This window comes from Panthera tigris, chromosome C1 (assembly GCF_018350195.1).
Source record: "Panthera tigris isolate Pti1 chromosome C1, P.tigris_Pti1_mat1.1, whole genome shotgun sequence".
NCBI classification, from domain to species: Eukaryota; Metazoa; Chordata; class Mammalia; order Carnivora; family Felidae; genus Panthera; species Panthera tigris.
The window spans coordinates 154195341-154210433 of NC_056667.1; the positions used below are offsets into that span (position 1 = coordinate 154195341).

Sequence of the window (15093 nt, forward strand, 5' to 3'; positions counted from 1 at the left end):
CAGAAGTGGAAAAGACCAGAAAATGTAGATAATGACTTTTCCAGGGTCTTATGGATCTAAGGAGTGACAATGTGATCTTGCCAGACAAAACAAATGCATCAGCTCAAGATTTCTAATTTAGATTTAATCACACAAAATAAGAAATGCTGTGGAGAATCCCTTCTTTTGCAATAGAGGCAGAAGCTTCATCAGGAACTTCCATAAGTTTTGGGAGTAACAGTAGCAATGGAGCCAGTGGCAGTGACCAGTGCTTTATTTTTGGTGGTTTGAGCAGAGGTATTATGCCCACTGTACTGGTTCTGTCGTATGATTTTGGCTGTGGTCTTGGCTATGACTTAACAGTGCTCTGCCTATGACTTCTTCCCGTATTTTCTTCTGTAGATACCCAAATTTAGGATCACTGAGAATTGAGTTTTAATCTATCATACAATTTTATTTTACCCAGAGTGATTTTGTTATCACCATTAAGCATAATTTTTTAATGTTTATTTATTTTTGAGAGAGAGGGAGAGAACGAGCAGGAGAGGGGCAGAAAGAGGGGGAGACACAGAATCTGAAGCAGGCTCCAGGCTCTGAGCTGTCAGCACAGAGCCTGATGCAGGGCTCAAACCCGTGAGCCATGAGATCATGACCTGAGCCGAAGGTCAGACACTTAACCGGCAGCGCCACCCAGGCGCCCCTCATTAAACATAATTTGAAACATTAGTATAATTAGAATCTACATAAAAACTGAATAGTTTGTTTCAAATAAGAATGGGAAAATAGAGGTTATTACATAGCTGATACAAGGAAGTTCACGGAAAATGCTTTTTACCTCCATTATTTTCACAATTAGGGTGAATATTCTCTTTCTGTTAGTCATTTTAAATCAAATTTAGAACCCATATTCCATAAGGCCTTTGGAGCATGAAAAAGCATGCAAATGAATTTGGTTTCCTTTACAGGCATTTTGAAGTTCAGGCATTCTCTGCCTTCTAGTTATGCTGATGGTGTGGGTTTGTATAGTTCTATTTGTTTTTATTTTGTACTGTATTGTGTGGAGCATATATGTTGAGGTTCAGAATTGGGCAGTTTCCATTATCCTTGTCCATATACTTCTTACAGTCAAATAAGATTGAGATGGTTCAATAATTTAAATGCAAAATAAAATTTAAAAAAATCTAAACAATGAAACTTATTTGAAAAAACTTAAGTCAACATATTCATACTAATTTAAAATGGAAGTCCTAATTTCATGATGCAAACTGCTGGCTACGATTTGAGGAAATAAGCATTCTAATTAACTTTTTTTGGTAGTGTTAATGGTACAACTTTTCTAGAAGGAAGTCTGGCAGTAGTTATCTAAATTACTCAGATTGCTAGGGTAAGGTGCTCTGAGCATTATTTTAATAGTAAGAATAAAGCAGGTAACATGTATTTCAGGTGCAGCTGCTAAAATAAATAAATAAATAAATAAATAAATAAATAACCAAGCACACAACACATACACACATATATACACATGTATATATACATACATATATATCTGGATCATATGACTGATTGCAATACCACAAAAAGAATATGGAATATGGAATATGGAAGAAGTACCAGTTTAGATTAGGGATGGGAGAGGTAATGTTCTGTATTTTTGGGGTTTGATGCATATCTGAAATACCTAAAAGGAAAAATTCAAAGATTAATTAGAAACTTGAATCTGGGGCTTAATAAAGATAATTAGATTGTATATGTTTGTGCATATGTTTTGTATACATACATAAATGTATGTGTATATATTAGTACATATATACACATATAACTATATATGTATATATACATATGTGTGTATATATGTATGTGTGTGTATATATATACACACACATACATATATACCAAATATGGATATATAGTTATATAGATATATAAATAGTTGAGGTCCAAAGAGCACAAAAGATTATGTGTACTTGTAAATGTGTGAAATTCTTTATGGAATGATATTAAGGACAGCTCATTGAAAAGCATCTACCTATCATTTAACATTTGAGATTTAAAAAAATTCAGAAAGTTATTTGACATATCATTACTAATAAGTGTTTTAAGCCACATGGGTAAAATATTAAAAAGAGATATCATAGTCAAAATATTGAAAACACTAAAAGAAAAGTGACATATTATATATTAGGTAACGATAATAAGGATGATTACTGGCTTCTCATCATAAAAACACAGAAACCGGAAGAGTATAGCAATGTCTTTAAAGTGTTGCAAGGAAAGAAAAAAAGGTAAAGCTAGAATTCTACAGAAAGCAAAAGTATTTTTCAAGAATAAAGACAAAGATATTTTTATTTATTTTTTAATTATTTATTTACTTATTATTTTGAGAGAGACAGAGACAGAGAAAGAGAATTTACTTATTATTTTGACAGAGAGAACAGAGTTGGGGAGGGGCAGAGAATGAGAGAAGGGGAGAGAGGATCCTATGCAGGCTCCACATTGTCAGCACAGCACCCCACTGAGAACCTAAAGAGAACCGTGGGATCTCATGAACCCATGAGAACCGTGGGATCTCATGAACTGTGAGATCATGACCTGAGCCAAAGTCCAGAGTTGGATGCTTAACTGACTGAGCCACCCCGGTGCCCCAAAGATATTTTTAGATGTTTCAGATGGAAATTTAGATCTTCAAGAAGAAATGAAGAGAAAGAAAAATGATAAATATTTGGGAAAATATAAAATATATAAAGCTAATTACCAAAACCAGGAAATAGCCCAATTGTCCATGAAGTGAATAGACAGAAAAATAAAAACTGGCATATCATATAATAGAACACAGTCCAACAATAAATAATAAAAAAATGAACTACTGGTATGCATAAGGAGGACTAAGTCCAAAAATATTATGATGAGTGAAAGAAGCCTGTCAGAAAATACTACAAACTACATGATCCACTTTATATGAAGTGCCAGAACAAACAAAACTAATCTCTAGGTGTGGAATAGGAACTGACTGAAAGGGATGATGGAACTTTCTGGGGTGATAGTAATGTTCAACAGCCTATTAGGACTTCAGAGCACACAGGCATACACATTTGTGACTACTGATCAAATGACACCCTTGAAATTTGTGCATTTTACTTGGTTTTACCTTTAAAAAGCCCATAAACAAATACTGGGTTCTAGTTAAATATATGAATTATGAAGTGTTTATGCGTGAGGCCTACTGGTATTTGCAACTTATTTTGAAAGACAATATGAAAATGTGAAGAATTGATGGATAGTTTGAGGAATGCATAAATAGATAAACGATAAACTAAATATTATAAAATGGCAATTGAAGACTCTAGGTTCTAGGTGTGTGAATGTTCATTATACAGTTCTGTCAATTTTCCTATATGTTGGAAATATTTTATAATAAAAGTTTGGGAAAAAGTTTGGTTTTGGGGCTAGATTATCTGGATTCAAACCTGGGCTTTAGCATTTTCTGCGACCTTGAACAAGGTACTTAACCCCTCCATTCCTCAGTTCCTCAACCATAAATGTAAACAGTAAGTGCTTACTTCATAGGGTAATGTGAGCATTGAAAGAGTTAATAAGTATAAAGTACATAGAACAGTGCCTGCCAGGTACTACACAATAAATACTAGGTATTACTATTTTCAGTCCTTTAAAGCATGGTATTTTTATGTTTAACCATCTTTTGTTTTAACATTTATTTATTTATTTATTTATTTATTTATTTATTTATTTTGAGAGAGAGAGAGAGAGAGAGAGAAACAGAGACAGAGAACAAGTGGGGGAGGGGTAGAGAGAAGAGTGCGACACAGAATCTGAAGCAGGCTCCAGCTTCTGAGTTGTCAGCACAGAGCCCGACCCGGGTCTCAAACCCAAGGACAGTGAGATCATGACTTGAGCCAAAGTTGAACACTTAACCGACTGAGCCACCCAGGTGCCCCTATGTTTAACCATCTTTTTAATTGAAATTATGGCCCTATTTCCTGGAATTTATAAAAAGAATATGCAGAATGTCACCTAATTTCTTACTGATAAATCAAAGTGATGATAATATTCAATTATAATAATTGCAGTACTATGTCATCCTTAAATAATTTTTCAAACATAAGGAGTTCCACTTTTTACATTTTCTTTTGCTTTATTTATTTAATCTCCTTTATCATCAGACTTCTAGATTTTATTCGTGCTGCTTACAAGTTATTTGCTTCTCTCTGCTTTCTCTTCTAACAATTGCCTCTAGCTTATTAGGTATAAACACCATACTAATCGACTGTGAGGTGGCAGCCCAAGATCTCCAATGGAGAAAGAAAATCAACCTTACTTTAAGTGTTCTGGCACTTCACAGGGCGCTTGGGTGGCTCAGTCGGTTGAGTGTCCAACTTTGGCTTAGGTCATGATTTCGCGGTTTGCGGGTTCGAGCCCCGCGTCAGGCTCTGTGCTGGCGGCTCAGAGCCTGCAGCCTGCTTCGGATTCTGTGTCACCCTCTCTCTCTGCCCCTCCCCCACTCACACTCTGTCTCTCTCTCCTTCAAAGGTAAATAAACATTAAATTAAAAAAAATAAAATAAAATAAATATTCTGGCACTTCATAAACCTTCTCCCTCCTCCCTATCCCTAAGTGTCATTGTTTTCTTATCCTGAGATATAGCTGGAAGGGTTGAAATTGATGAAGGTTGACTCCTGGATAAATAAGGCATAACACACATCTTTTTAGATTCCCAGATTCCATGCAGCTTTAGAAGAAGCTGATGGTATTTCTCTTTACCATAAGTATAATCTAAAACATGTCACAATTGTTCCCCAATGACTTAATGTCCCAAGGGTATAACTATTTCAATGTGGGAGGACTAATTGGAAGGCAGCTTGCTGGACAGACCTACCATGTGATGGAAAATAGCCATTTACTCCTGTAAGCATGCAAGCTCTAGTCTCCAAAATTGGCTCAGGCTTCGCTCCATTTATTGCATAAACTAATTTATATTCCTGGATTCTTCTTGTATTTATATGTCTTTACTCCAGTGTGACGATCACTTTCTTTATTCCAACTATTTTTCTTGCCCTGTTATTGTTTTACTCTTTCCTGACTTAAATGACTTCAGATTTATGGCTCTCATCTTTTTATTATCTGTGGTTGGGTTCTGCCCAGAGTTCAGCCAGTTTTGGCTAAGGCTCCTCAATATGTGTGTCTGATCCAGGATTGACCTACTCTGGGTCCCCCTTCTGGGCTTTTGGTGGCTTCAGATTTCCTGATTGCTCACCTCCATCCTTCCTTAGTTCCCTTGCCCTCATCCCTCTCAGATCCCTGGAGTACATTATTGGAATATGTTCTCTTGCAGAAAGAACTATGTTATTGTTTTTATTTGTAGTTCTACATTTTAATATTTTAATTTCAGATATATGGAAAAAATGAACTTTAATTCTTTTAAAAGGTTGTTCTTCATTTTTATATGTCATATAGGGCAGTACATTTAACAATGGTGTTTCTTTTTGACATAATTTATTTAGCAATCATTTGTGGAACATATGCTTATTAAGTGCCAACACTAGAACTACTGATAAAATATAGTCACTGAATTTAAGGACAATGAGAGACAGACTTTTAAACAAATAAGAAGCAAGTCATCTTGGTCATCTCTGAAAACTAAGCTTTAAGAGCAACAAGGACTAAAAATCATCTTCAACATGTCAAAGTTTCCAATAATCTCAGAACAATTAATGTCTCTCTTCTTGAGGGAGGATAAATCTAGGACATTAAGCTTCAGAATGATACAATCAATATACACAATAGAATTAGAAGTTCATAACAGTGTCAGATAATAAAGTTTCCCTATTTGCATCTGATTGCAGAGCTATGAAGAACAATTAACAGAAGGAAAACTTAGCGACAGTTGAAATACCAGGAAGGGATGCAGTTGACTAGGAATAGGATGCCACTATGCCAGTGATAAAGTCATTAGAAAGCGAGGTTGCCAGGAACACAAAAATGAAGTTGGTTTTGCCTCAAATATTCCCAACTGAGTCTTGCAGGACGAGAAAGGTTTTGGTTTCCTACCAGTGAGTCTGGGAAAGGGGTCTAACCCAACATTCTAAACCACTCTATGTCCCAGATGTCTCCAGATGTTCTCAAAACTTCTACTGCTTTGTGAAATTGGCTTCTAGACTTTCTGAATTATCCCTTGTTACTCCAACAAAATGAGAAAGTTGTAAAGGAGCCAGGATCTTCCTAGAATTGTATTTATAGTGAACCCAACCTGTCATATTCTTGACCAAAAATTTCTGACCAGAGCCCATTACAGCTCAACAATTGAGAGAAAAATATGCTTTGTTCCTTCCCAGAGGAATGCAAAGGGGCTCTGTTATGCAACCAGACTCTATAACTTGCCTTTAATACTGAAGTCCTTGATGCATCTGGCTCCCCCAATATGCAAGACCTGATTTCCTTCTGTTTAAAAAAAATCCAAAACTGGCACTCTCCTTGGAGCTCTTGGGAACACTCACAACTAGCTGACCTCCATGAATATCCTCTTAGTCTGCATGAAACTGTTACATCCCCATGAACCTTCACTGTTGCCCACTTTTTGAGCAGTAGAACTAAGCTCGTAAATCCACAAACTATGCCCCAAATCTGTGACCAGATGGAAGAAGAGTTCAAAACCAGTTGTTTTGTATGGCCCACCATAGTCTGGCTCTGGGTTAGCTTGAGATAGGCACAAGACCTTCAACAATGTACCAGACCTCGGGCAGCTGACTAGATAAGGTAGTCAAATCTGCAGTTCACAAATACTGGGGCTTCTGAGAGGACAGAGACGGTGAGAGGATGGTGGTACTGAGAGTTGTAAGGAAAGAAAATCCTCTTAATGCAGTTGATTTGAATTATACCAGCCTTTCGCTGCATATTAGAAATCTCCTGGTGCTAATATTGAAAATCTAGGAGGCAGCAACCCAACCCGAACAGATAATTTCAGAATACCTTGGGCGTGGGCCTCTTGAGATGAATCTAATGCAGCTTGCTAGACAAAAAGATTCTCTTTTGGCATATACCCAAGCTTCTTCCACCCACCTTTATAAAGCAAGCAGAGACATTACATTTTGGGGGATTGTTTTTTCTTGTCTGAATTCCTAACTACGAGAGGTGGAGAATATACTAGAATTGCTGAGGCAAATACCTGCTTTAGAACATAACTTCTCCAGAAGATCCACATATTTTTCACTTCTTTGGGCACCTTTTCCCCCCTCATCTCTAAAATAGTCCTCATTCTCTGGATGCCTATTTGGTAATGATCTTACCAGATGTTGTCATTTTGTCACAGAGGTCCTGGTGTAAAACAGCTCTGATGTTTGAAATCAAAGAAATGCAGCTGCGACATCCACCTTATCTTACTTCCAGTTCCTTCCAAGATAATTTGCAATACATCTGATCTCATATTTAAGTAGCATGGCCATAAGTCACAGTTTGGGGGACAGTTTGGATTCATGTTTAGTGTTGAGAGCTAATTATTAATAGCACTCTCTTTCCTTTTCCAAACCATCTTTAATTGCATGATGAATGACACAGCCATCCAAGAAGTGAGCCAATGCTCAGCCTCTTTATCTGAGTTCCTAGGGAAGAGGCTATATGGAGAATATTGTATATCGGCAACTGCAGCTGTGTCGTCTCAGAGACAATGAAGGACAGCCAAGAAAGGGGTGCCAGATGTTTTCCCTCTCTCCTTATCTCATTCCCTTTTGCTTCCCCGTCCCTTAGTTTGATTCCCTGAGTGGAGCCTGACAGGCATGCGGTCAGGCTGGGCAGACAGATTCTGCACATGTAGGAGGGGAACTCCCAGGACAGCCACAGCTTTCTTACCTTTTTTCTACCTTAGGGAATGGAAAGCACAGCATCTAAATAATCAACCGCTATGCTTTCTGGGAAGCTGGAGCTGATCCTAGGGATGAGCTAGGTTAGCTTTGCCAAAGAGAATTATGAAATGTTCCACTCTATACTAGATGATAGATATTTATTTACTCTCCTAATGTATTTACTAAAAGATTTAGAGTAGCTTACAAGAATGTAGGCCATATAGCAAGATAATATAAATGAAGAAAAATGAGGCAAAAATAAAAACAGGACAGTAGATCCACAGAGTAAGGATAATATCCCAAATGCCAATTTTACTCTGACATGAAATAGGAAGGAAAGGGTAAAAAGACTTCTCGCTTAGTTTCCAAAGTATTTTCAAACAATTACGCTCTCAATCAGACATAGACAATGCATCGAGCCTGTTGTGCCAGTGACATTCAGATAGCTCTAAAAAAAAAAGTAACAAGAGTAATGACAAGACTGATAAACAAATTAACTTGAGACTGGAAGGTACTGCATGCATAAGTGAAGGAGACAGAGTTGATGTGATCATTAAACAGAATCTATATTGTTGACAACATAGGAAGCATACCTGCTTTGGTGACATGACCAATTTAGGTTGACATTTTTGTTCACTGAAACCACTTAAATGCACTTCATATATACATTATGGCTTATACTTCATCCTTCCCACATTCTATAATGACTCAGAGCTAAATTCTCTGGTGCCGAGCCTTTTCCCTTAGAGCTTTCTATGACCTTTTTTTTCTCCAGAGTTTAGAACTCAAATGATATTACAGGCATTGATTTTTTTTTCTTATGGAGAATACAAAAATAATATCATTGTCTTTTAGGAAGCCGAAAGCTATGAGGAAAGATGACTGAAGCTCATGAAATTCTGATATATATGGATAAAAATTAAAAGAACCAATTATGTTTACAGTAAAGCTCTAGAAGACATCACTGAGACTCTTCTTAACAGATGCAACCTCCATATGGAAGCAATGTACACCCTCATACAGTTTACCTGAGAGTGTAAACAAGCATTTTTTTTTTCTGTTTAGCAATAGTTTCTAAAATAAAGTTGCATGTGCTCTTTGGCCCAGCAATTAAGTTGTCTTACGAATATTCTTGTTGAAGTTTGAGATGTCACATTTGCAAAGATGTTAATCGCAACACCTTAGGGTAGACAATCAAATAGTCCACCCTAAGGAGCTAAAACCATGAATTTCAGTATGCTGCTATATAGAACACTATTTAGTAATAATGAAGAATGAGATATGTCTGTGCTCATATGAAAAGATTTCCAAAATAGATTACTAAAAAACTTAATGTTGAAAATGGCTTTCACTGTTCACCTTTGAATAAAGTATTTTATAAGAATTATATGCATACTGTTATATATGCTAGTGCGTGCATGTTTCCCCTCTGGAGAAAGTAAGCTGTTACATCTGTGGAAAGGGGTTGAAAAAATTTCAGGGGATTTTGTCATATTTCTATCCTACCTTAACATAGTTTACCACGTATATGTATTACCAAAATCCAGAAATGGAGACTTTACACACCGAAGGCTCAGGAATAAAGGACAGATTGATCAGAGTGGCACCAAACCACCTGGAATTTTGTAGCTGTCTCTTCATCTTGACTTAAGCTTACTTGGTTTTCTGCTTTGGGATCGTTTGTCCACTTGAGCTTCTTACTTCCTTAGTTGTGATTACCTAACTCCTGCTCTTTTACCTCTCCCTAGCATACAGTTTATCTTGCCAGACTTAATTGACTTTTTCTCCTTTGTCCTTGGACCTGAAATCTTCCTGTAGCTCTGCTTTGCTCCCAGGTCAGCCTATTTTGGCTTCAATATATCCACTTAATTCTGGACTCCACTCCTTCTGACAAATTCAGCCAAGTATTCCTAGAACATATCATCTTGCAGAGGAAAATTGTAAATAAGTAACTTTCTCAAAAACATAAGTATTGCCATTTTGTTTTGGTAATATTCCTTAAGAATTTTATTCCAGGCATTCTTCTGGATTCAAATCTAGGAAAACAGCTTTGTAAATAAATGAGCACCACCAAAAATCCCAGCAGACAGGTCCCATCTCTCCTTAAATAAAAATTTCTCTTTTGAGAACTGAATTCCCCCCAGATCTAGTAAACTTGGATTCCAGTAATGGTTCATTAAAATAACCAGGAGCTGGGGTCCTTGTAAGTGTCTTTCTTCCAGACAGGAGGACTGCAGGGTGGTACAACTTAAACTGAAGAGAAGAAATCTGGAAAAAAAATGTCATGACCAAATCTGAGCATCTGGTCTCAAATTCACTTACCTGAATCAGCCCAAAGTAAGCTCAGTGGACATTTGAAAGCCCTGAGGAGATGCAGGACAGTAAGTCACTGTGTAAGATGGAGTTTCACCAGGCTGAGCCATTATGACTAGCAATGGAGAGGGGGAAGGCTTCCAGGAACATGAAGGAAAGCTGCCCTGGTTTTAAGTATGCTCACTTGAGCTTCTCTATGGCAACCTCATGGTTCACAAGCATGGTTCACTTATTTCTATGGATACAACAATAACTTCCAAGCTGTGCCTGTCCAGCCCACCAAAACAAGCATGTTGGGGAAAGGCCAGAATCTTTACAAAACTAATTGTTCTTGTGACCCTCGTCAGTCAGACCCTTGACCAGAAGAAACTGGCCAGAGGCCATTTAAGAGCTCAGGAAGGAAGAATGAATTCTTGCCCTTGCTAGAGTAATACAAAGGAGAGATTGTTATGCATGTAACTTCTATAGCCATCAGCAATCCTGAGAACTTTTGGGCTATGGTTTTAGATGTGACCAGATCTGTGAAATGCAAAATTAAAAAAAAAAAATTCCCCAACTGGTACATTCACTGGAATGCTGGAGGCCTCTTAGAATTGGCTACTTGCCTCTGCTCCTGATCACTCTGCAAGAGTTGGTCTGCATTTCCAGGATCTACTCCCACCCCAAAACTATTCCAGCTTTTCAAATGTAGAATCTAGCACAAAGATACCCAATCCCTTTTCAAATTGGACAGCAACTTTGAAACATGTTAGGGTGAGACTAATATGGACCAGAACCAAAGTTCTAGCCTGTAATCAGGTGCTTGGACCCTGCAACCCAGAATCAGAGACTGGTGGATCAGGAGCCTCACTCTGGCATTTGAAGTAGAAGGGAAGAAATATTCTACTCAGTACTATATATTCAATCAGGAACTATGGCCCCCAAATCAGCATCTTCTGGTTCTAGTTTAAAACCAAATGCTCTGTCTTAATCTCAGACTTTTAAAAGTCATAATTTCTCTGGCCTGGGCAGTGGGGAGCAGTTAGGGGGTGAGGCGGAGATTTTGTTTAGTGCTGATAGTCAGTCTGGCACCTAGCTGGCATACAATCAAAGCTGTCCACAGAGTGGTTATCCTCAGCTAGCAATAAGTTGAGTCAATTCAGTCAGAAATACTGCATATACAACAGGGATAACTGTTTGCCAGACAGAGGAGAGATCTCCCATCATCATGGAGTACAACTAGAATAAGCCTGATTTATAAATAGAAATGAATGGACAAATAACATGGAAATCATGATCCCAGTTGGGTCAAGAGATACTGACCAGATGAAAAACATCCCTATAAGCCCTCACATGAAAATGTTCTCTTTAGCCTTAAAGGTTTCCTCTTGCAGCATTGTGGAGGTGAGGGCTTACTTGCCTGGCCTTGGTTAGCCGACACTAATAGAAGAGAAAGGGACCAATTCCAGGAAAAATGAGATTTGTCTGTATAAGTTCATATGGTGGGTGACTGCATTGCTGATAGTTAGTCAGCATGGGTGGAGCTTACAGATGTCCTCTCACAACTGACCAAATGATGTTGGTTATTGAAAACGGTAGGACCAGACTCCCAGAAATCAAGAACGTCCTTTTTATACTAATGCCTCCACCATAAGCTTTCAAGACAGAGTCTTGGTAGATATAGGGTTGTCAGTCAGTCTCTGAGTATTCTGGTTGTGGTGTAGATCCTGTCATAATGAGATCTAGGGCTGAGGCATATTAGGATACTTCCTCCCTAAGTAAGGTTGTTTTCATTTCCAGAGTGCTTCATCCTACCTGGGCAAAATTAGTGGGAGTGTATATCAACTACCTTACAGACCCTTTCCCACAGGAGGTTGTAAGACAGAATGCCCAGTTCCTAGGTGCTTGTTTGGTTCTACCTTCTGATCTCTAGTGGAGACTTATGGACAACAGCAGGTTCTGGGGCCTGCCTATATTGTCTGGGGTCTATAGGTCCCTTTTCCTGAGCCTATACCCAATTTCAGGTTTTATAATTTTCAAACACATCGATGGGAAAGAAGGGGCTCACAGTACCTCTTACCTGAGTCCAGGATTATAATGAACCCCAGCAGTTAAGAATAGAATATTGTACCTAAACTTTCACTTCTCCTATATTAATTATTGGACCAAATAAATTCAGCAATATCCAATATACTTACATCCCAAGGAAGTAAGACCACATACCTAACATAAAATTTAAAACTAAAAAGAGGAGGGTAACACATATTTTGAGAATATTTGAAAGTATTTAAATATGAATTGTTAACCATGGCACACAATTTTTTGAGGATAGGGTCTCATGTTTTAGAATATACTTTAAACTGTAGAGGTGAGAGATCAGGACCTGGAGAGATCAAGATCTGGATTTGAATTTCTTTTCCTTTAGTGCATTGTAGTGAGGCTGTCAAAGATCCTTTTATGTTTATATTGAACTAGACATAAAATGAGAGCTAGAATAGTGAAATGGATAAAAACACAAAAATGATCCCTTATACAAGCAACAGTTACACATGATATTATAGTCACAAAACCTTAATGTAATTTGTGTCATTTAGTCCTTAACAGGATATGCAAGTTTTTGATGTGTCATTACAAATAAGAAGAATAAAGCTTAATCAAAAGTTAAATAACTCTTTTCATTTTTGAAAATGAAAATTCATCTTTATCATTCTAAATCTCAAAGTCTTCTTCATTGGACTTTTAGCTCATTTTTGATTAGCCAAGTAACCTCAACAAATTACCTATGGGTCTTATCTTTATTTGTAAAACTAGCAGCTGGACTGTAGAAACTTTAATTAGGGCTGGAAAATGGCAGGTGCATAGGACTCTATTTATTATAGGGCCCAGATTCCTTTCTTTTTTTTTTTCCTTCTGCCATAAGCTATTCTCCTGAACAAGAGGCAGGAAGAAAAGTATCCACAAAAAGTACCACCCAGCCTTTTCATTTCAAGACAGTTTTCTGACCAATATCCAAATTTGACTCCATCATTTCCATTAATAAAGGGAGCATATCCACATGTTTTTATTGTTTTTCCTGCTTTCACCAATATCCTAAGTATTCGAGGCAACATACAACCAGAGTCACAATGAATACATCATCACTTCTAGGAGAAAACCTCTAGAAAGTATGTATTTTATAGATCTAAACAAGGCAACAACAACAATGACGACAACAACAAACCTGTTGATACAAACAATACCAAAATGTCAAGCCATTTAAACTGAGCACACCATTTCCCATTTTCTATTTTTCTTTATTTTTAATTTTTTTATCTATGCCTCTAATTTTATACTGTTGATTCATACGTGAAAAGCACCAATCTTAAAATCACTAAGTTACTTAAAATAAGAGACAAGATTCCTTCGAAGTATACTCCATCCTGTGTAAGCTTTTATTCCTTCCATTCCATCATTGTGTCATGGAACCTAAAAGTCATTGCCATTATGACTAAAATTTTACACTAACAGAGCATCTGGGCTTCTGAAGCTTACCTGGTGGATGAGAAAAACTGACCACATACACAATGCAGAGTAAACATCCGCAGACCACTGCTGCTCTTGAAGTAGCTTGCTTAATTCAGGTCCAGAATCTAAATTTACTGCTGAAGACCCTAAGGGTGTGTATGGGGTGGGGCGGACTGGGGGCGGGCTGGGGGTGGGTGGTAAAGGCTGGCAGCAGATGGCCGCTGTCACCATCCCGGGGGTTGGGCACAGAGCAAGAAAAGGGACTTACTTGCTACCATGTGTCTGGTCTCCAACAGCACCTGAGGGAACCCTGAGAAGCAGAACTGGCTGGATCTCTTTTCTCCTTCTGGGCTTCTTTTTCATCCAGGATCACTCTGGCTTCCTGAGTTCTGGTTGCTCAGGAGGTGCTGCTAAGCTGGCGTTTGCCCTCACCGGCTGATGCTACTCAAGCCACGACGGCTCCTTGGTAAATGGGCCCCACTGACTTGCCAGCTAGAAACTGCGTCTCTGGGGCGGCTGCTCAGCCACAGATCCAGAGACCCCTCCAGGCCAGATGCGCAGTGGAGCAGCGCCTGCCGCCTTGAAGCTGTTTTTGTGTCCTTCCCACTCCTCCCTCCCCTCTCGGAGCCTAGCCACCCTCTCCCCCGCCCTCATTCCCAGGCCGGTGCGAGACTTCCTCCGGAGCGGACGTGGGCGGGGTGATGGAGACAGAGACCAGCAGCCGCCACTGCTCAGGCCAGAACGGCAGGCAGCTGCTGAACATCTCCTCCGCAGCTGCCAGGGAACGGAGGGGGCGAGACGAGGGAATCGCTGAGGAGGGGGAGGAGAGAGAGTTCTGCGAGGGCTGGAAGGATGGAGAGAAGAGGCAGGGCGGGATGCAGCTTTGACTGTGTAGCGGTGGGAATAGGAGGGAGGAGAGGGCCGGGAAAGAGAGGAAGGGGAACAACTCAAGTTTTAGCCTTTGGGTGCTTTCTCTCTCGCCTTGCCCAGGAGAGCTTGTCAGGGGCAATTATCAGCCTGCATTCAAATCTGAACTTTGCTTAGGCGTGGGGGTGGACGTGGGTGGGGGCCGGGGGTAGCTGTTTAGGAAAGCGTGGCTTGGAGCTAACCACAACCTCACTCTAGATTTCTTTCCCACTCTGGTGATCTGAGATACGAAGGGCAGAGGAAAACATTATGCATACCTGGAAAAACTGGTGTGCAACAGTGAAGTCTGGGGGTGAAGGGAAAAGGTGTTGGACCCTTTTTCCCAAGTGGACTTTGGAAACTTTGCTATGCCATAGAACGTTCATTTTATAACCCTGTCTTGTTTGAAAATGAAGTTTCCTTAAAAAAAGAAAGAAAGAAAGAAAGAAAGAAAGAAAGAAAGAAAGAAAGAAAGAAAGAAAGATTTCTACAACACACCAAGAAAAGATTACAAAAATGAGGAACAGGGAAAAGAAATCATGTATGTTTCTAAGAGGCTCCA

The 15093-nt window shown here is 38.9% G+C and overlaps 1 protein-coding gene across 1 annotated transcript in view; it reads right to left on the reverse strand.

Annotated features, from left to right (window-relative positions):
• SCN7A (sodium voltage-gated channel alpha subunit 7) overlaps window positions 1-14369 on the reverse strand; it is a 78759-nt gene extending 64390 nt beyond the window's left edge. The window contains exon 1 of the mRNA XM_042994623.1: window positions 13894-14369. Within this exon, the coding sequence (XP_042850557.1) occupies window positions 13894-13903 (10 nt within the window). The 5' untranslated portion in view covers window positions 13904-14369. The remainder of the gene's footprint in view (window positions 1-13893) is intronic.
• Window positions 14370-15093: the final 724 nt, after the last annotated feature.